Source organism: Lepidochelys kempii, chromosome 3, assembly GCF_965140265.1.
Source record: "Lepidochelys kempii isolate rLepKem1 chromosome 3, rLepKem1.hap2, whole genome shotgun sequence".
Taxonomy (NCBI): domain Eukaryota; kingdom Metazoa; phylum Chordata; order Testudines; family Cheloniidae; genus Lepidochelys; species Lepidochelys kempii.
Genome location: NC_133258.1, coordinates 30763306 through 30784758, shown reverse-complemented (window position 1 = coordinate 30784758; position 21453 = coordinate 30763306). Strand labels below are relative to the sequence as shown.

The following is a 21453-nucleotide window of genomic DNA, read 5'->3' as shown; positions in this document are numbered from 1 at the left end:
GCCACCCGTTGGCTGCCAGACATGACACAAGACTACGACAAGTAAGTGAGCGAGCGAGCGAGCGGGAGGGAGTCTGGGCAGGTCCGACCGGCGCTGCTGCCCGTCTCTTTCTACGGGCTGGGAAAGGGGGTGACCTGGTGATCCTCGCCCTGTCTTGTGGGCTCCTGCGGGACGGGCGCCGGGGGAGGAGAGCTCGGGAGTAGCGGATGGCGGTGGCTGGCCGTGTAGCATTGCAGGATCTCTAGGAGGGAGTGGCAGCAGCCGCCGGAGTGACGGGGGGTTAGCGTCGGCCTCTCCCTGTTAGTGGGTTTGGGGCGGGTGCCCCGTAGCCGGGCACCTACCTGACCCTATTCGGCCTTGGTGAAATAGTCTTGCTCCTTTCAAGCGGCCCGGCCGGACACAGGCGGCGAGGGGGGCGCTGAGCAGATCTCCGGGGTGTCCCCCACGAGCGGGGCTGTGTGTGTTTGTACGTTGGCAGATTCTGGAGCACCTGCGGCTGCCGGGGGTGAGGTACAGAAACTTCAGCCAGGACCGAGCGCCTGTCCGCCTTTCTCCTTCTACGGACCCCCGCCTTCCCAGTGCAGCGCGGGGCCTCTGGGCGTGCGGCTTTATCTCTGTCCCGCATAGGGCCGGCAGATGGACCCAGGGTCGGGCGCTCCCCGCTCTGGGCTGCATGGTACAAGCTCTTGCGTTAAATCCGCCGAGATCCCCTCTGTCGATTTTCCGAGCCCGTTCTGCCCCGTTTAAATAAAGCGCTCCCGGGCGCGGATCGGATAACAACCACAAAGTCAGGCATTTATTTCTGGCAGAGGGAAATCTCACGTCTTCTGCCTGGGAGGAAAACTTCTGACTTAGCCCATAGGTTTCTGTAGTGGCCTCCGAGCGTTAGCCTGCATCTTTGGGACCCATCAACCCTGCGTGCAGCGATGGGATCTCGAATGGCCCGCTTGCTGCTGGGGGAAGCTGTGAGGATCAGGGTCCACTGAATGTGTCCGATGAAGTGAGCTGTAGCTCACGAAAGCTCATGCTCAAATAAATTGGTTAGTCTCTAAGGTGCCACAAGTACTCCTTTTCTTTCAGGATCCTCCTGTGTCTGAAGTTTAGTTTAGTTCTTTGTTCTGGAATCGCTCTCTCTTCTCTCGCTCACTTTCTGTTATAATCAAGCTATAGAGAAGACAGTCCGGCTTTGAAACTCGACACCTGTACTGAGGCGTTGGTCACCATCTTCTTCCTCCTCCTCCTCCACTCTTCTTTAAATGCTGAGTGCGGCGAATAATCAGTCCGTGTCTGTCAGGAGGAGCCTCTCAGCCTTCAGAAGTGCATAGGGGGCTGTAGACATTCACCCCGCCCACAGCACTTGTTTCGAAGAGCTTTTCTAATGCAGGATCTTACCGAATTGCGCGGTGTGCTGCTTTTTTCTCCTCTTGAAGATTTAAGAACAAGGGCTGGGAAGTGAGAGCAGCGTTAACTGGGACATCATTATCTGAGGCACACCTAGGTTTTTTTAATGACTTGAACATTGTTGCTCTAATTTAAAGAGATTTCCTGGTCTTGGCCTTTGGCAGTGTTAGACCTTGATGCAACAGATTTGTAAAAACTGTCTTTTAAAATACAAGCTTCTTATATGCTGTAGGGCCAAGATCTGATGGATTTTTATGAAACCCACGCTACTGGAAAAATGGACTTCCCCAGGTAATCTGGTGTTCTTAGCAGTGTCAGTTGGAAAATCTAACAATCTTTACCATTTTCAGAAGTCCAAAATATTATATTGTGAACTCTTTGAGAGCAGAGACCTTGTCTTTGTGCCTATATGTTATAAAGTTGTAGTCACTATTTGCTCTGTGCAAGTAGGTGCTGTGGTGGAGCAATGGTAGCCTTGTATAGGCAGACACTTGGACTGGTCCTTATTGTATGTGTAATACACACATTAAATACAAATAATTAATTGGTTTGTTTAGTCTGAAAAAGAGGAGACTGAGAGGGGACATAACAGTTTTCAAGTATGTAAAAGATTGTTACAAGAATGAGGAAGAAAAATTATTTTTCTTAACTTCTGAAGATAGGACAAGAAGCAATGGTCTTAAATTGCAGCAAGGGAGGTTTAAGTTGGACATTAGGAAAAACTTCCTGTCAGGGTGGTTAAGCATTGGAATAAATTGCCTAGGGAAGTTGTAGAATCTCCATCATTGAAGATTTTTAAGAACAGGTTAGACAAATACCTGTCGGGGATGATCTAGATAATACTTAGTCCTGCCACAAGTTCAGGGACTGGACTAGATGACCTCTCGAGATCCCTTCCAGTTCTGTGATTTCTTGTAGCATTTCCAGCATGGATAATGTAGGCTGTTTTCTATTCAAGAACATGGAATACAGGGCAATATCTAAAAATGACTTTTAAAATGCTTTTTTCCCCACCAAGATCTATTTTAAAATCTCAAGTTTGTAAAAGTTATGAACATGTTATAAAATTTTAAAAATAAGAATGTGTACTTTAAATCTCTCCCCTCAAATTTGGAATGTATGCTTGATATTTGAAACAGTGCTTCTTATTACATGTGTCAGAGTAGCAGCCGTGTTAGTCTGTATTTTCATGCAGTTGATGGATTTCCACTCCATACGGCTAAATGCAGTGCCTTACATAATGACAGGTTTCAGAGTAGCATCCAATGAAGCGAGCTGTAGCTCAGGAAAGCTTATGCTCAAATAAATTGGTTAGTCTCTAAGGTGCTACAAGTCCTCCTTTTCTTATTACATGTGGAATGCTCCTGCTTTCTGAGAGAGAAATGTGCATGTGCAGATGTTCCAAAATTAATTTGATTCTTAATCTCTGTATGGCGGTTTGTTACACATTCCGGTAATGCTAATCAGCCAATCATCAAATATGTACAAAGTTTATTTGTGCAATATTCTGAGGTCCTTGTTAGTGGTTTGAGATCCATCAGTCATTCAGTTACTACTAGCTCTAGATTTTGACAATTTAAGTACTAAACAGGAATAAGATTTCACTTCATAGGAGGGTATTTAGCAAAAACTAGTGTTCAGATGTCTGGGTTTTTTATAGTATATTTTATAAACAATACATTATAGTACTGCAAAGTGTAGATGTTTCTATTAGAACATGTTTGTGCTTAAAGTGTTGGATTCTAGTAGTTGAATTCAAACTGATTTGCAATTACATAGATAATGATAAAGGTTACCAATCTAGAGGTGTGTGCGTGTGTGTGTGTGTATATATGTATTGCATACTTGTTGTTTGTGTATACAAAATATAGCATCATGGGGTCGTGGTCCATGACGAGGGCTATTTGATGCTATAATAATATGAATAATTATTCAAAATTGTTCAAGGTGGCCAAATAGGGTGATGGGTGCCAGATAAGTACAGAGAGAGCCTTACTAATTCTCAATTTTGACCTGAAGACTTCTTACAAATGACTACTTTTTTTTTTAACTTTATAAACTGGCAGCTGTAAGTCTGAATGCGTCACAAAATATGCTTTGTTTACTTGGACAGTTGTAGGCTGGGTCTTTTATAAGTTGTCATTATTCTAGTAAGTTGGCTAATGCTACTTTGTAAAAGTACTGGTAAGTCTTAAAAAATGGGAGACCTCATGGGGAATTTTGTTGAGCGTTTCCCTAATGGAGATGAGGCCTAACAGCCCCATGTCTAAATCTCTCTCTGTCTTCTGGCCTGTAAAGTCATTGGGACAGAGACTGTCTTTATCTGTGTGTTTGCTACAGCACCAACCACACGCTCTGTGTAAGACAAATAACAATAAAAAGCATTCTGTTATTGAGTGTGCTAGTAAATGGATTGTGACAATGGGATTTTTTTTCTTTTGAGAGAGAATTATTGGGTTTGTCAGAAATAACAGGTTCGACTGCATGAACAAATTGCCCCTCCCACCCCCAGAAAAAAAAATAGTAGGAAAATATTGCCAGGAATAAGCGTGACATGAGGTCAGCATTGGCACAATATCACTACAATGCAGAGAACACACATTCCTGTCACATTTTCCTACTTTTTTGCAATTTGGTCAAGCAGAAAATCAATCAACTTTTTTCAAGTATTTAAATGCACACTAGAAGACTTATTTCTAAAACTTGCTAATAGCGTCCAGTACTTTTATGCACAGATCACTGCCAAATATACATATGGAAGTCTAAAACTCATCACAGGTCAATCGTCAGAAAAACACATGTTTGACTGTCTTTTATAAATATGTTCTCATTTTCTTAAAAGAACCTGTAATCCTGTTAAGAGATTGAGTTACTGCCAAACCCTACACTTTGTTGATAATTCTAAAGATAATTCTTTCTACACTCCTTTTAGAGGAGGTAGGTTACCTTTAGGGCAATTGTGCATTTTATTTGGGTGTTGCAACGAGAGACGAGTCTTACAAAAAATATTGTAGTTTCTGAGTTTACTGGATTTCAGTTTAGTGCTTGTTCAGTTCTGAATGGTTTTGCGTTTAGATTAATTTTTCTTCCATATGGATCTTTTCACATTGCTGAAAGGGAATGGTTTTATGGTCTCAATAGCAAGTTTAAATGCCAAGCGAGGTTAACTCAGCCCTTCAACTTTAAGAAGGTAGATAAAATGAGTTCCATGCAGGCTACTACAGGTGGCTCAGTCTTTTATATGACCTTAATTCGAGGGCCTGTCCGCTCTGTGTGAACATCTAAAAATTCTGTTTCATTTCCAGAAGAGTAGGTGTTTGCCCTGTGTCTTTGGAGAAAATTTAAACTCATCCCATTGTTGCACAATTTGCTGTGTGCCAATTTGCTACACTCTACACCAAAGGTGGCTCATTTTACAGACTGACACACAGCCACTCTGTGTGTATGTATAAATCCCCCTTTATCCAGAACCTGCAAACCCTTACTCACATGAGTTGTTCTTAAATCATGCAAGTAGTCCCCATGACGTCGCTGAGCCCGCTTGGGTGAGTAAGGGTTCACAGATTCAAATCCATAGTTTGCAAAGCACTTAATAATTTTCCTAGGTGAAAGGAGTTATAAATGCAGGATATTTATTAAGTTGACGATAGTGTTTCATTCCTTCAATATTCTAATATGTTACAATCTTTGAATAGTCCTGGGAGTAAGTTCAACAAAAAAGATGTTCCTATTTCTTAATAGATGGTGGTTGTATGGTGTGGAGTGGTGGGTGTTTGTGGGTTTGTTTTTTTTTTTGGTTGGTTGGTTGTTTTGTTTTTTTTTTAAAAAGAGACTTTCGACTTTTGAAAAACAAAGTACGTGTAGTAAACATCAACTAGGCCTCTGTGCACACTGGAGGTGGGAATAAGCATGGGGGAACTGTTTGAACTGGTTTAAAACCAGTTCAAGCTAACATGGTTTCAACATTGTTTGTTTGTCTGGCCAATGTGGATGAGGCATATATTTTTAAAAAAAGCTGAATTTAAAATATTAACTTGTTTAGGCTGGTAAAACTGTTTTGCAGCAAACAGCATCTCTCCCTGCTTCCACCTGTGTGAGTGCTTGGGGTTTTCTCCTTCACAATAAGAACAAAATGTTTTGAACAAATCTAATTATTTTCACAGTGGTAATACCCACACTTTTTGTGTGTGTGTGTGTGGGGGGGGGAGTTGTGTGTAGGTAGATTTTCTTTCCTGGTAGCCCACTGGGATTGTCTCTCAAGACATTATCACAGATTATCTCAAAGGTAAACATACAATAAACCGCTTGGCTTCTATTGCCAGAAAATTGCACTGCCTTGTTGATTTATGGTCTCCTTTGGCTACATTCCATGTATACTATACATGGAATATCAGCAGCTTTCAAAAACTTTCAAATATACCCCAATAATTAAATAAGTTGTCTTCTGAGGGAATTGTCAGACAAAGGAAAGTAGAGTTAACTCTGTTTTATAACATGACAGTGGTATTTGTTAATGTGAACTCTCTAGTCTTGCATGACAAAGCATGAAACCATTGACTCTCTATAGTGCATAGAGAGAGCTTGAATGAATTAGTAGCAAGTTACTGCTGTACAATATCTTTTTGTTTAATAACATGCTAATAGTACTGTGTGTCTTAGGCTAATAAATTCATAACATTTTTATTGTTCTATGTTGGATTCCAAATATTTGTTAGCTGGCCAGCTATCATCTTCAGCAGTTTTGTGATCTCACTGATGTAATACCATTGAATTCAATGAGGTCACTCCTGATTTCCACTGACATACATGAGATCAGAATTGTATCCCTGGTCTTTCTGTTGACTAACCACTGTGTCACATTAAGTCATAATATTAACATAGTAAAAACCTGCCCGCTAATTCTTAAATGTTACAAAGTTTGTGAAACATGCTTATTATATACTTTTTGGATGCATTATAACAAAGATTCATATTTTTATGACCAAAGCAAAAGGCCCGTGTTGGTTCTTCAGAATGACTCTCTCTACTCCCAGAGGCGTCCATACACCAGTGAAGATGAAGCCTGGAAGTCCTTCCTTGAAAATCCCCTTACAGCAGCCACCAAAGCCATGATGAGCATCAATGGCGACGAAGACAGTGCAGCTGCCCTGGGATTACTATATGACTATTACAAAGTAAGTTGGCACCAGTAACACCTAACAACCAAAGGTTCCACTTGTTTTGCCTGCATATGAAACAGTAATTTGCTAGGGAATGAAACAGTAATGTAGCTTTTGGCATAGTAGCTATTAATAGTGTAATGAGGACTCTAAGTTGGTGGTTCTCTTTTTTTTTTTCCCCCAAAAAATAAAATAAAATTAAAAATTAAACACAACTTTGATTTTCCGACAATAGATTTCTTTTAAGCTAAGTAGAAATCGGTTGTTCTGGAATCTTTTTTGTAATAGGTCAGGGTACTTGTGTGGCCTACTGACTCAGGATTTTCAGGGCACAGGTTTTAACCGTTACTGGCTGAAATGCTGGAGAGTGTGTATATGAATATAAAAATGCGGGGCAAGGGACTGTCTTTGTTTGTGTAGTGCCTAGCACAGTGATATCCTGGACCTCAACTGGGCCTCATGGATGCTACCACAATATTAATAAATAAGATTTAGGTTGGGATTTTCTAAGGAGCCTAAGACAGCCAGGTTCCTGAATCCCATTTACTTTCACCGATCTGTTTGCAGGATCAGAGCAGGGACTGTCTCCATTTGGTGTCTGGAAGAGCACTGAGAACATTGTTAATTATGGACAAACATATTTTCCAGCCTTTAGAACTACTACACTTGTTATATACAAAGTACATGCCTATTATTAAGAGTTTAACCAATTTTTCAAGCAGTATAGTTACATAAAACTGAATGGTGTGTATATATAAGTATTTTATAATCTGTGTTGCAAAGCTCAGTTTAGTCCTTAATGCGTGTAACAAAATAATTGGTGTAAAGATAGTTATAACTGTGACACTTGTAGGAAAGCTTTTTTTCTGCCTTAAAAAGCCATACCCCTCTGTGCTTGCTGGTTATGCCACTAAAAAAGCCTTTTTGTCAGAGGATTTTAATCTGCTAAATCCATTTTTAAATGTGAAAAACTGTGAAGAGAAATTTGGTGGAGGCTGTAGTGAAGAGCTTTTAGTGAAGCACAAAGAATTTGCCATGCATTGGTATTTTATTCAGGGTTTCCTTCCCTACTCACGCCATCTATAAACTGTAGGAAAGGTTTGGAGAGGGCAAGCTTACATGCCAAAAAAGTATAAAATTTTGGAAGAATTCATCCGTCATTTTCTGAGATTAAGTTAAAGGAGCAGGTGAGAGCTTCCAAGGTCTGGAATAGAAAATTAAAGCCTGGTGGGGCTGCCACCTGTAAAAGTTTTTGTAGAAAAAAAATTAATTTTTTTTCTCCTGAGCCAAGACTAGCCTAACTCTAACAGTGTTACTTGGAAATTTACAGCAACAATTTCAAAAGTTAGTAGTGATTTTTGGGTGCCCAACCTGAGACACCTTGAAAGGGATTCATTTTCAGAAACTGCTGAGCGCATGCCCTCTGAAAATTGGGCCCCTTTAAGATGTCTTAAATTAGGCACCCAAAAATGGAAGTTCCCAAAATCCCTAGTTACTCCAGAAGAATGTAGGTCAAGATTTTCTGATGCTCTTACATTCTCTACACTACTTAAAGCCACTGGATTTTAAAGGTTTTAATTGGAAGCTATTTAGAAAAGTACTGTTTCTACTAAGGTTTTCTGTCATCAGCCTGTAATTACTATTACAAAAAATTAGGCGTTTCCAATATAATTTAAATAGCTTGCATTTGTCAGGTGAAGGTGCAGTATCTGATCATGCTTATGCAGCATGTTTCAGTGCTGGAAGGTCTGGAGTTAATTCCTTCTAATGTATTAGCACATACCATTTAAATGAACAAGAACTATCAGTGTCTTGTAGCTTTTGTGTTTTATCAGAGTAGCCTGGAACCTCAAGATAAATAAAATTTAATGGCCAAATAATAAATCAGAGACCTGCATTTGTATTTTTTTTAACAATATATTTAGGAAGTTTTTAACAAGCTTACAGATCCTTGCCATGTAACTATCGGAGACAAAACAATAATAATAATTACAACAGTGAGCTTTTGTTTGGAGATTATACAAGAATATAATAATCTGATCTCTCTCTTTAACAGGGTGTTACCATAGTATAGAGTGAGTGTCCTTACACTACTCCATGGCATGTGGTCTCTGGCAATTTTTATTAAATTGAATGAACTCTCTTTGATCTACATTTTGAAGGACTAGGTGGTACAGTGTGCTGAGACAATAGCCCCTTTTTATATTTGGAGGATATATTTTTATATTTCACTTTCCTCTGTAGCGTGGGACACTGGTCACTTGTAGGCTTAAACTAGTGTGAATGGTGGATTCTCTATAACTTGAAGTTTTTAAGTCATGATTTGAGGACTTCAGTAACTCAGCCAGAGGTTTGGCTCTATTACCAGAGTGTATGGGTGAGGTTCTGTGGCCTGCAATGCGCAGGAGGTCAGACTAGGTGATCATGATGGTCCCTTCTGACCTTAAAGTCTGAGTCTGAATGCAAATATCCTGATCACCAGTATCCTGACTTTAGAAGATCTTGGTTTAATCCCTAATGTACATCATATCTCCCCCACAGCTTTATAAAATACTGGTTGGGGTTTTGCCGGTTAGGACTGTAAGTAGCAGTCCTCTTTAAATAGTAAAATGTCGAAAAGTGGAGAACTAGATAGCTCAGATGATGGGTAATAATGGAATCTGGAGAATTTTTCTTTGTCCAGGTTACTGGTTCATATCTAGCTCCAGTCAGTAGATGACAAAAGCCATTACTGAGAGTTGGTCAGTGACTTACATCAAAGGCATCATAGTCTAGTTAATCAAGAATCACCCTTTATAAATATACCCTTAACATAAAGGGTTAATACACAAGTTTAGATATTTTAATACATTTTTAGAGTCCTAAAAGTCAATGTTTCTTATAACCATGGTTTATAGTCACCTTCTGCTGATATGCTTATAGCTATCTATTAATCATGTTTAATCCTTCATAATTTATAAATATAAATATTTATATAATTAATATAAAGTGTGACTGGACAGGATATGGGACTGGGTGTTAGGAACTCATCCAAGTTCTCCTGTTGATTTGTTCTGTGTCCTTGGACAAATTGTTCAGGGCCTGATTTTCAAAGGTGTTAAACACTCACTGATTTTAGTTCGAGTTGTGGGAGCTCAGATCCACTGAAGAGCAGGCCATCAGCCTCTCTTTCTGCTTCCCCATGTATAGAATGAGGATATCATCTTCCTTACAGGGGCACAGTGAGAATTAGCTTATGTTTGCATATTGCTTTGTGAATATAAAAGACTCTATAAAGACCAAGTATTGTCATTATTAAACTTAGTCTCATTCTAGTTCCTAGGGAAAGTGTCCCAAGACCAGGCCCAAAAAATATCCAACCAAAAGTGTCCACAGAGGCAAAGGTGTGAATGGGCAATGAGAAACTGAAATAGACCACCCCTGTGGGTAGACTAAGGATGTCGCTCTCCAGAGCTGTTGAGATGATCTTTCCTAAGTAATAAAGTCACCAGACAAATTGAAGCCTGTTAGTTTTCTTTATCAGAGTTACTAGTGACAACTCTTTATTTTCCCTCCAATTCCATTATTCCAGTTGCTGACACTTGATAAGAGATGATGATCTTTCCAGCCAGGTTGGAAACTTGTCCTTGTCCTAAGGTTTAAGCAGTTTGTCTTGTTTTTTCTATGCAGGAATCCAAATTCCAAAGTACTGCTCCATTGTATTAGTTTGGGATCCTTTTAGCAGCATATGGAAAAGACTTGACTTCCCAAAGCAACAGTCGTGGTGATAAATTTTGGCATTGTAAAGTTCTTTACAGGTGTTAACTGTACTTTAAATAATTGATGCATAACAGACTGATACTTAGCTTTCCAAACCTGGCGGGGGAGAGAATGAGCTAACCTTGTTTGGATAAGAACAGTTCAACTCTCACATGTATAATACCTCCAGGTTCCCAGAGAAAGAAGGACTTCAACAGCAAAACCAGATGTAGATCACCCTGACCAAGATCATAGCAAAAGGTACTGGATTCTATTGTTGCACGTTTGCTTTAACCGACATCCTGATATATCGCTAAGGCTGCTTAAATGAAGTTCGCTGCCATACCTGCACCAGCTCTCCTGCATTTGTAATGGAGATTGCAATCCTTTCTTCTGCACCATCTAGGCACATCAACTCTTGTTACAACCCAAGGGTTAGATGGTGGAGTTACCACAGGCTTTGGAGTCCGGGACAGCTGGTACTTGAAGTGCCCCAGGAGCAACTAGGGATTGAATTTTGATTCAAAGTCAAGGCTCCATCCACTTCTCATCCCTGCCTGCCCATCCACCTACCACCTCCTGTGCAAGAGAGGGAATAGTAATGCACTGGAACTGCTCTCTTTCCCCCATGCATGAACTAGTGACAATACCCCTTTCAGGGGAGTAAGGAGGTGGCTGATAAGCATTTACTCCCCAGTGTTTACACAAGGTGGCTCATGACTGAGCCTTAGTGGGCCGGTCCTGATCTTCCAACCACCCTCAAGATCAGGTCCTTACAAAAACTCCATCAGTTACTAGGTACTACGGGACTGGATGCATTTGGAATATGTAGTCAGGATTAATTTGAGTGGGGTGCCATAAACTTTGCAATGTATTTGTGGTTTGTTAATCTGTGGTTCTGATGCATTAGTTTCACTTGCATAAACTTTGCAGGCTTTTCTTTTTATTCTGGGTGGGGGCGGAACGTACCAACAAACCATGGGGTCATAAGGTTAATTTATATTCATGATATTTTAAGTCCCACTCCTTGCTGCCCTCTTCCTATAACACTAATGTCATAAACATACAGCTAAGGGTAGCAAAAAAATCCCTCCTTTACCAGTAAGGGGTTAAGAAGCTCAAATAACCTGGTTGGCACCTGACCAAAAGGACCAATAAGGGAAGAAGATCCTTTCAAATCTGTGGGAGGAGGTTTTGTTTGTGCTCTCTTTGCTCTCTCTTGGACAGAGAGGGACCAGGACAGGAAAAAACATCTCCTAAAACTCTACCTGAAATAAACATCCAAAATTACAAAAATCTAAGTAATAGCAAGGAAATGCGTTGGCTTATCTTTTGTTTTAGCTTGTGAATTTTCCCTATGCTAAGAGGGAGATTTATTCCTGTTCTTTGTAACTTTTTAAAGTTTTGCCTGGAGGGGAATCCTCTGTGTTTTAAAACTTATTACCCTATAAAATTACCTTCCATCCTGATTTTACAGAGATGCTTCTTTTACTTTTTTCTTTATAATACGGTTCTGCTTTTAAGAACCTAATTTGTTTTTAATGTCCTAAAAACCCAAGGGTCTGGTCTGTGCTCACCTTGTTTACCTGTTTGGTTGATATATTATTCTCAAGCCTCCCTAGGAAAGGGGGTGAAGGGGCTTGGGGGGGATATTTTGGGGCAACAGGAACTCCAAGTGGTCCTTTTCCTGAATCTTTGTCTAACTCACTTGGTGGTAGCAGCAATACCGTCCAAGGACAAGGAAGAATTTGTGCCTTGGGGAATTTTTTAACCTAAGCTGGTAAAAATAAGCTAAGGGAGTCTTTCACGTGGTTCCCCACATCTGTACCCAGAGTTCAGAGTGGGGAAGGAACCCTGACATGGTGGCAGCGCAGTGGGATCATTTTGAACCAGAATTACAGACCTCAGGATTTTAAAAACATTTTTTCTTTTGGCTGATTGAAAACCAGGGAGGTGTGTTTTTTGTTTTTGTTTTGTTTTTTAAAGGATACTTTTTTTTTTAAAGCTGAAAGCTGCTGGAGTTTTTTTTTTTTTTTTTTTCTTTGCCTGGTGGCAGAGGAGTTAAGTTACAGCAAGGGAATTCACAAGCTGGGGTTTTTTGTTTTTTTTTTCTTTCTCGCTCTCGGGTTAGGCTAGGCTAAGCGCAGGAAGGCTAGGATGACGGAAAGTGAGGTCCAAAAGAAACTAGAGTTAGCCAGATTGGAAGCTGAAGAGAGACAAAGAACATGAAAGACAGATGGCCTTAAAGCGCTTGGAGTTGGAAACGGAGGAGAGGAAACAAGCAAAACACTTGGAGACGGAAATGGAGATGAAACGCTTAGAGGCAGAGGCGAAATGCTTGGATACGGAGTTAGAGCTGAAGCGCTTAAATCTGGAAAGGGCTAAGCTGGGTATACCAGATAACCCTAACAATCCTTCTGCAGGTGCTGCTCCCCATTCCAAAAAATTCCCCACCTACAAGGTAGACGATGATACAGAGGCCTTCTTAGAAAATTTCGAAAGGGTCTGCCTTGGGTACAGCATCTCTACAGACCAGTATATGGTGGCACTGAGGCCGCAGCTCAGTGGATCCTTAGCAGAGGTGGCAGCTGAAATGCCTAAGGAACACATGAACAGCTATGAACCCTTTTTTTTTTTTTAAAGGCCAGAATTAGAATGGGGCTAACACCTGAGCATGCCTGTCAGCGGGTCGGAGCCCTCAGGTGGAAACCAGACGTGGCATTTTCCCAACACACCTACCACATAGTCAAAAATTGGGATGCCTAGATATCAGGAGCAAGTGTTAAATCTCTGGAAGATCTGTCTTTCCTAATGCAAATGGAACAGTTCTTAGAGGGTGTTCCTGAGGAAATAGATAGGTACATCCCAGATGGGAAGCCCAGAGCTGTAATCGAGGCGGGGGAGATCAGAACCAAGCCAGAAAAAAGCTAGTAGCAGTTGGAGTGGATATCAGAAGGGACAACCCCAAACAACACTTTACCACCGGGGGCAGCCCAAGGCCCCACCTACATCCCAAGGAAAACCCCAAACACCTTATCATCCTACCACTACCACCATGTCAGAATGCATTTCCTTGCTATTACTTACAATTTTTGTAATCTTGGATGCTTATTTCAGGTAGGGTTTTAGGAGATATTTTTTCCTGTCCTGGTCCCTCTCTGTCTGAGAGAGAACAACAAAGAGAGCACAAACAAACCCCCCTACCCCCCCCCCCCCGATTTGAAAGGATCTTCTTCCCTTATTGGTCCTTTTGGTCAGGTACCAACCAGGTTATTTGAGCTTCTTAACCCCTTACAGGTAAAGGAGGGATTTTATGCTATCCTTAGCTGTATGTTTATGACAGCTAAGCTGAAGAGAGAGCTGACCAAGACAAGTTTAAATTGCTCCAGCTCTGATAAGCTGATTCTGTCTGTTAAGGAAGACAGAAATCAGTGTGGTGGTATAGTATGTTAACTTATATACTAGCTAACTAAGTGAGTCCCTCAGTGCTTGATACCCTGTCAGCGGGGCCCTTAGTGTATTGTGTTTTGGGTGACTCAGTTTATGGGATGTTAATATTTTAAGGTCAAGTATACTATTCTAGCTCAAAATTAGGGTCCTAGGCGTCAGAAATGGATAAAGATTTTTATAAATTCTAGAGCCCATAACCCTAGATATAGTTGATCATCACCAGTACAGGGAGCTGCTATTCTGTTTCACCTTAGCCAAAAGCCCAGTAAATGTTTCTAATTCTGCTGTTCAATGTTCGGTTTTTCTGAATCTTTTTTTTTTCCTCTTAAAGGAACAGCATCCCGACAGAACAATCACTCATTTCTACTGGAGAAAACAGAGTGCAGGTTCTGAAAAATGTGCCTTTCAATATTGTTCTTCCTCACGCTACTCAAATGGCCATGGACAAGAGAGGCCACCTGACGACCCCCGACACCACTGTCACTGTTTCCATTGCAACAATGCCCACGCATTCAATTAAAACAGAAACGCAACCGCATGGCTTCACTGTGGGCATCCCTCCCACTGGCTACCACCCCGAGCCCCCAGAACGGGTGGTGGTTTTCGACAGGAATCTCAACCCTGATCAGTTTAGTTCCAGTGCTCAGCCTCAGAACTCGCAGAGGCGCACGCCGGACTCCACCTTCTCGGAGACGTTCAAAGAAGGAGTGCAAGAGGTACAGGGATCACCCACCATATTCTGTGCGTGTGTGTGTGTTTGCGCAACCCAATCAGTGCATAGGTATCATGTTGCACCTCTAATAGTTATGTAAACCTGAAATCTCAGTCCTGTGGATTAGAAATAGAAGACTTTCCCAGAAAGGTCCATAAGTATAATTTAGTGAATTAAATCTATAAAACACAAAATCATTATCAAAAGCAAATGGCTAATCTTACAAATGACGGAAGCTTTGGCTAAATAGCTTGTGGAAATAATAATCTGTTAGCAGCAACAGTAAATAAATAGTGGGCCAAGGTTACAAGAGCTCTGCCTGAAGCTCCCATTTAAGCACCTAAATAAACTGGTCAGATTTTCCCAAGTGCTCAGCTTCCATTGTCCTCAATGGGAGCTACTGGGTGCTGGGCGCTTGTGAAAATCTGGCAAGTTTATTTAGGTGTCTGAATGGGAGCTGAGCTCATAGAAAAATCTGATTTTTGTTCTTAATTTGTTTTCTTGCAGCTATTGAAATCTACAGGGTTCACCAATGCTTCCCTTTAAGCTCTAAGTCCATATTAGTGATGTCCATAATTTCCAGTAGTTAGCAAGCTTCAGGAAGGCTTGATTTTTAAAAGCTGGCCCAGAGTGCGCTTGCTAGATCTTGTGCTTAATTGGCATATAAAGCATTATTTGACTGGGGCCCATGTACAGCCTACTCTATATGCTAGCCACAATCCCTAGCTATTAGATATTTAAGCCAGCTGAAGCAGGGTTGTAACCTGGCAGCTGTTAAATCTTGATTCTGTTGCTGCTGAATTAATTATCTGTATTTTCAGGTTTTCTTTCCTGCTGAACTAAATCTGCGGATGGCCAGCATGAGTTCAGAGGACTACGTTTTTGACAGCATTGCTGGGTAATACTTCAAGCTTTGTTGTCCTGTAGCCGCTTGATCTTTATAGCCAGTTTGTTTGTGACTAATCGGTGCAGCTTGCTTATGAATTCTCTTTTGCGTTGCCTTTCTTTAGGCATGATTCTCAGAGGTGCTGAGCACACCTGCAGCTCCCATTGGTTTTAGCTGAAGCTGAGTGCTCAACAACCTGGAAAGTCATGTCTGCAATATTTAGGAAAACTATCTTTGTTGGTTTCAGAGGAACAGCCGTGTTAGTCTGTATTCGCAAAAAGAAAAGGAGGACTTGTGGCACCTTAGAGACTAACCAATTTATTTGAGCATGAGCTTTCGTGAGCTACAGCTCACTTCATCAGATGTTTACCGTGGAAACTGCAGCAGACTTTATATACACACAGAAATCATGAAACAATACCTCCTCCCACCCCACTGTTGGGTTGATAATGGCACTGTACTGCCATCTAGGAGTCTTACATTGATTTCTAACCAACTTGGTATGGTGTGATCCAGCTAGTCATTTAAGAGAATAAGAATTACTGCAGAATCCTCCTGGAGCTGGCTCCCAAGTGCCTCATCTCGATAGATGCCTAGAGATGCTTGCCTGCTCTCTCCACGTTGAGAACCTACAGCAGGCACTGGAGGTTTGCTGTGTGTGGATTTTGTGTATGGAGACCTACGATGGGGAATGGGTGATGTGGGGTGGATTTGTTTGTTTTTAATGGGGAATGAAACATTGGTGGGAGGAGGAGGGGACCTAGCAGCCTTTGAATGACTCTTAACAGCATTTTGGTCACTGGTAGAAATTCTTCTGTTACATAAATGAACATGTTGCAGTAAGCTTGAATAGGCAGCCTCCAATCCTACATATTGATTTTCTCTGCAAAGAGCTTTTCTAAATGTTTTCTCATGAAGAGAATTGATTATCAACAAAGAGCTAGTCTTGCTTCCCCCTCCCTTCCCTATTGAGGGTTTAGTGTCTCAACTAATAAGTCTGGAATTTCTCCAAATTAAATGTAAAACACTTTGCTAAAGAGTTTGCCAGGAAGCTATCAATGTCCTTTTTGTCTCCTAGGAATAACTTTGAATACACCTTAGAAGCTTCCAAGTCACTTCGTCAGAAGCCAGGGGACAGCACAATGACGTACCTAAACAAGGGTCAGTTTTATCCGATCACTCTTAAAGAAGTCAGCAGCAGTGAAGGAGTCCACCACCCAATCAGCAAAGTCAGAGTGAGTGGCAACTCTTACAGCTTCTTGGGAGAAGTGTTGTGGGTATTTATTGTTTATTGGAGGTGCTGGGCTGACTGCCTTGAAGTCCCATAGTCACACAAGTCTAGACTGAAGTCAACAACAGCAGGCCCAGCTTTCCCCTTCTGCCATGCCAATGAAGAGCAGAAGAGGTTAAATTGGTCTCCAGGCCTATTCGGTCACTGGTGTCTCTGAGCCTGCGAAGCAAGCAAGTCAGTAGTGGTAATGGGTTTATGTGACATGGACACCTGGAAGGAGAGCATCCAACTCTCTTTAGGTGGGCAACTTCTGACCACCTTGTTCTTTTATGGCCCTGAAGAACATTAGCATGTTTGTTCCCATTCTAAAGAGGGTTTTCTACTTTGCCAGGCGTAACTTGGCTTTTCCTAAGCTTTGCATGCCAAATGCAGAAAACCTGATAGCCAGTAAAAGCTTCCAAAACAAATTTTCTCTGTGGCCTTTAAAGTTTTTCTCTCTCCCTACCCCCTTCCTCTTCACGAAGAGCGTCATCTTGGTCGTGTTTGCCGAAGACAAAACAAGAGAAGATCAAATCAGGCACTGGAAGTACTGGCACTCGAGGCAGCATACAGCCAAACAAAGATGCATTGACATTGGTAAGAAACACTCTAATTACTGGTATCAAGCTCCAAGCCTGATTTCCTTGGCAGGGTTTGACCTTCTAGTGGTACTCCCTTTTTAAAGGGAACCTTCAGACCAGGCTGAGCACTGTCCATACCTTTGTGGCAAAACCAAAGGGAAGTTTTTGGCCAAGGTATTTTCAGAAGGGACTAGGTATTTTGGCAGCCTCACTTCTGGGGGGTGGGTGTGCTAATGTTAGATGCCTTGAAAATGCCTGATTTTCAGAAAATGCCAAGTGCTCCCCACACCATCTGAAAGACCGGCCCTCTTCAGATGTCTCAAGTTGGAGCATCCAAAAATGGAGACGCCCCCAAATCACTTGTTGCATTTAAAAATCTTGGCCAGTATAGTCAAACTGCACTCTCTGGGCTTTGCAAGCTTTCTAAACAGTAAGTGTTTTTTTTCAGGGGACAAACTCCCTGTTGAAATATGCTCCTTGGTCTCCTTCCTGCTGCTGCTCTTGCAGTGAGTTCTCGGTTCAGTTAAAAAGAAAACATTGCAAATTTCCACTTGCCTACAGACAAGGCTGCGACTGGCTGGCTTCCAGATTTCCTTGGTTGAAAGCTGGGTTGTGCTCCTAGCCCTTTCCTTCTGTGAATAAAGGCAGGGATTAAGCACTTGGCACTTAAAGATTTGCATGCGCGTCAGCTTTATTATTGAAGGAGCTTTGAGAGCTTATACTCTTGTCATGCAGTGTGACATTTCTCATATGTAACTATAGGGTATGGCACAGATACATGCCATGCTTGGCGTCGTTGCCTTTCCCACTTTAGTTTTTGTTTTTAATTCTTCTCTTTTTTTTTTGTATATAATGAACTGCTTTCAACCTTTATTAACAATCCGCCTCTGAAAGCCTTTCAGAGCCTTTAACCCTTAGGGTACTGTGGAAGAGCTGCAGTTGCTATTCAGTTTGTCTGCTTAGTATGGTTTAAGATGCTCTCCTCTCCCTCCCGACAGCCGACTATAAGGAGAGCTTCAACACAATCAGTAACATTGAAGAGCTTGCATACAATGCCATATCCTTCAATTGGGACATTAATGATGAAGCAAAGGTATGTGACCCATCTTATGTTTCCTGCTCTTCCAGCATATGGGGAAAGAGAGGGGTGTGTGTGACCTGATGATTAGCATGTAATGAGTTTGTTTACGGTCTTGTGTTAAGAAATAGGCAAAATGTTGCTGGCTAAGAAGGCTTGCGTGAGCAAATATTAAAAGCTTTGCAGTGACTTTGTTTCTTAGCAGGGAAATCTATCTTGCTGGACAAATACTGACGCATGGAAGCACCAAACTTCTTCCTAAAGAGTGCTGCAGAGGTGCTGGAGATATGGTTTAGTGTACTTGGGAACCAATATATGGTGTCGTGATAGTTGCCAGTAACTTTTTGGGATGCTCCAACAGAGGGGCCAGTTTGGCAATTTGCCAGGATCCTAGACCACTGCACCTAAATTGCATTAAACAGAATAGATTGCAGCTGCCCTTATAGAATTATGTTCCACTGAGACTACAGATCCTAGCATGCAAGGATAAATTTTAATCTGAGTGGCCTCTAGGTGAACTCATTGAGCCACCATATGATCCTCACTCAGTGTTTTGGGCCACTGTGTTAGGTGGTAGATGTACTGTGTCAGCAACTCTCACAGCTGGTGTGTTTTGTTAATTGCAGCTGTTGCTGTTTGAAGCCATACCCCAAGTAAATGTGTGGAGGAGTTGTGCATCTTCAAAGTGCTAGAACGCTTGTCTAAAGAGAGCAAAAAGGGTCCAGTTTCGATCAGATTATACCACTGTTGAGCTGATGTAGTTGCAGCTGCAAAGTGTTAGAGGGTTTTCTGTAATTTACTGACTCTTGCAGGTTAATTGTGTAATTCCTAAGGCTCATCCCTATGCTGGTGGTATAAGGCTTAGTCTCCAGTTTACAGAGTTTTCCTTCCTGTTTGAGAGCAGCTGATCATATCTCACACATCATGTTTGAAGCTAGTAACAGACAAAGTGAAGATGACTGAGAACGTATACAGCATCTGTCATCCAGAAGGACTCTGAAGTGCTGCATCTGGAAATAGTACTAATGGGGGAATGGCAGAACTCCTCACTGAAAAGTATTTCAGGGTTGTCTGTCTGTCGAGCTCTAAATGTCAGTGCTTTACAGCACATGTAGAAGACAAGGCCAGTGCCCAGCACAGTCTGTCAGTCTCAGAGATGCACTGGATAACCGTTCAAGAGGGAGGTGTGAAGACCTTGGAGAAGGAAACCGTATTGACCGCTTAATGAAAGTGGATTGTGGAGAGGTAGAGGCACTTAGGAGATGGGCAGTAGGTAGCTGTTCTAAGTATTTATCGCTAAGTAAAGTAAATAATATCTACTCTTCACTGCCCAGCTCTGGTGGCTTTTATACCTCCAACCTGAATGGTTTTGTAGCAGCATGTTTTCACTTAAATATTACTAGTGAGTCTGGTATCAGATGCCAGTCTTTAAAATTCCTTGAACTTAGAATCTAGTGTCCTGGCTTTGTTCATGCCAAAAGGGATGGTTTTCCATTTTACCCTGGAATTGGGCAGCAGGGTGCCTTTCCCATGCACACGTACTGAAAGGTTTGAATGCGTTTTGAGGCATGGAAGTGCTGGACTGTTCAGGAAACTGGATAGAATAATAGCTGCCATCAGTAGATTGTACAGGATCCAAGAGTAAAGAGCTACATGTTTTCTCACTGCTGCAGATAAGATTTAATAATACTTACATCCAAGGAACTCAGTCCTTTACAAACACGAATTAACTGAGCTTCAACAACCAGAAGTAGGTAAGAACTATTTACAGATTGGGAAACTGAGACCATCTGTTTCACTGTTATGAAAAGGCTAGTTTAGTTCTTGAGACAGTTGTGGCTGGTAAATGCACAAGCAGGAGAGTAGACAAGGATGTGAACTAAAGGCACAGTGTTGATCTTGGATACATAAGTGAACTTTATTACAGATCCTGTGAAATGTGCGCACCTGCCTGACCAGGGAGAGGGGACAGTATTTTCTGGGGCAGTGATGTGCATCTTGGGTTTATGAAAGGGGGATTGAGACCTGAATGTCTGGAAAATACCTTTGGAGGATTGGGTGGCAGAGGGGGACAATTCTCCTCTAAATCACTGGTTCAAATCCAGTGCAGGATAGTAGAGACGAAAGTCATTTCTGTCCCGTTGGTCTGTGATGTCCTGTGTGAAATAAGCAGGTGGTCTTGGCCCGTTTTTCTAGTGGATGGGTGTTCACATCAAAATTACCACTGAGATAATTGGCACCCTTACTAGCAGTCAGCCCAGGGACTGATTGTGGAGAGAGTGAAGTACCTTTTCTCTCTCCCCTCCCCCACTGCCACTCCTCCCGGTGCGGTTGAGGTGCCATGTTGGAGGAGTTGTGTGGGGAAGCTTGTGCTGCTTGTTCTGTGGATAACTAGACACTGGCAGCTTCCAGGGGTGTCAGTTTGGCATTAAATCCATGCACAAAAATAGCTGGAGCTATAGGTTAGACAGACCCCCAAATTGGTGCTGTCAGGCCTTTGAGCATGAGTCCTGACTGCTGGAAACTTACAAAAGCAAGAAAAACTGACAGTTTAATGGAAGATTTTGAGAGTGAAGCAAGCAGGGAGCCTGTGGGCCTGAGCGTGGTGTTCGCTAGAGTGCTAAGCACAGACGTCTCTACAGTGCACCTAGGGGTGAGGCTCCCAGCCTGGGGAGCCACTTGTGCTGCTGGGCTCAAGGTAGCACTCTACAAATAGCAGTGGGGAGATTACGGCTCTAACAGTGTCCAGCCACCCCAAGCTCAGACCCAGTGCAACAGCCATGCAGCTATTTGTAATGCACTCGGCTGGAGTCTGTCTGCCCTGACTGGGAGGCTCCCTTCCAGCTGCCACATACCCTACGGTTTTACATGAGACAGATCCACAAAGGATTGCCTTTGTAACAAGCACACTGGGTTTCTACATCTCCTATTTAAACCTTGTTGGGTTTTTTTTTTTTTCCCCCCTTGAGCAAATGCATTTGACAGTGAATCTTGATCAGCTTACTCATCGAGGGAGCTGTAGCTCTTTCCCAACACTGTGATCTTATCAGGAGGAGACTGAGCCAATTTCAACAATTTTTATTGCATGGTTCATTTATCTCACTTTTTTTACAAAAGCTTGTGTGGTGCAGTGTATGGAGAGGGTGGGGAATGAGGCAAGAGTTGAGCTTCCCATGCT

General features: G+C 42.0%; 1 protein-coding gene across 1 annotated transcript in view; it reads left to right on the top strand.

Annotated features, from left to right (window-relative positions):
• The window catches only part of GRHL1 (grainyhead like transcription factor 1), a 65788-nt gene continuing 44335 nt past the window's right edge, over positions 1–21453 (top strand). Inside the window, exons 1-8 of the mRNA XM_073336042.1 lie at positions 1–41; positions 6435–6575; positions 10489–10559; positions 14080–14464; positions 15282–15358; positions 16425–16581; positions 17102–17213; positions 18196–18290. Of these exons, the coding sequence (XP_073192143.1) occupies positions 6510–6575; positions 10489–10559; positions 14080–14464; positions 15282–15358; positions 16425–16581; positions 17102–17213; positions 18196–18290 (963 nt within the window). The 5' untranslated portion in view covers positions 1–41; positions 6435–6509. The remainder of the gene's footprint in view (positions 42–6434; positions 6576–10488; positions 10560–14079; positions 14465–15281; positions 15359–16424; positions 16582–17101; positions 17214–18195; positions 18291–21453) is intronic.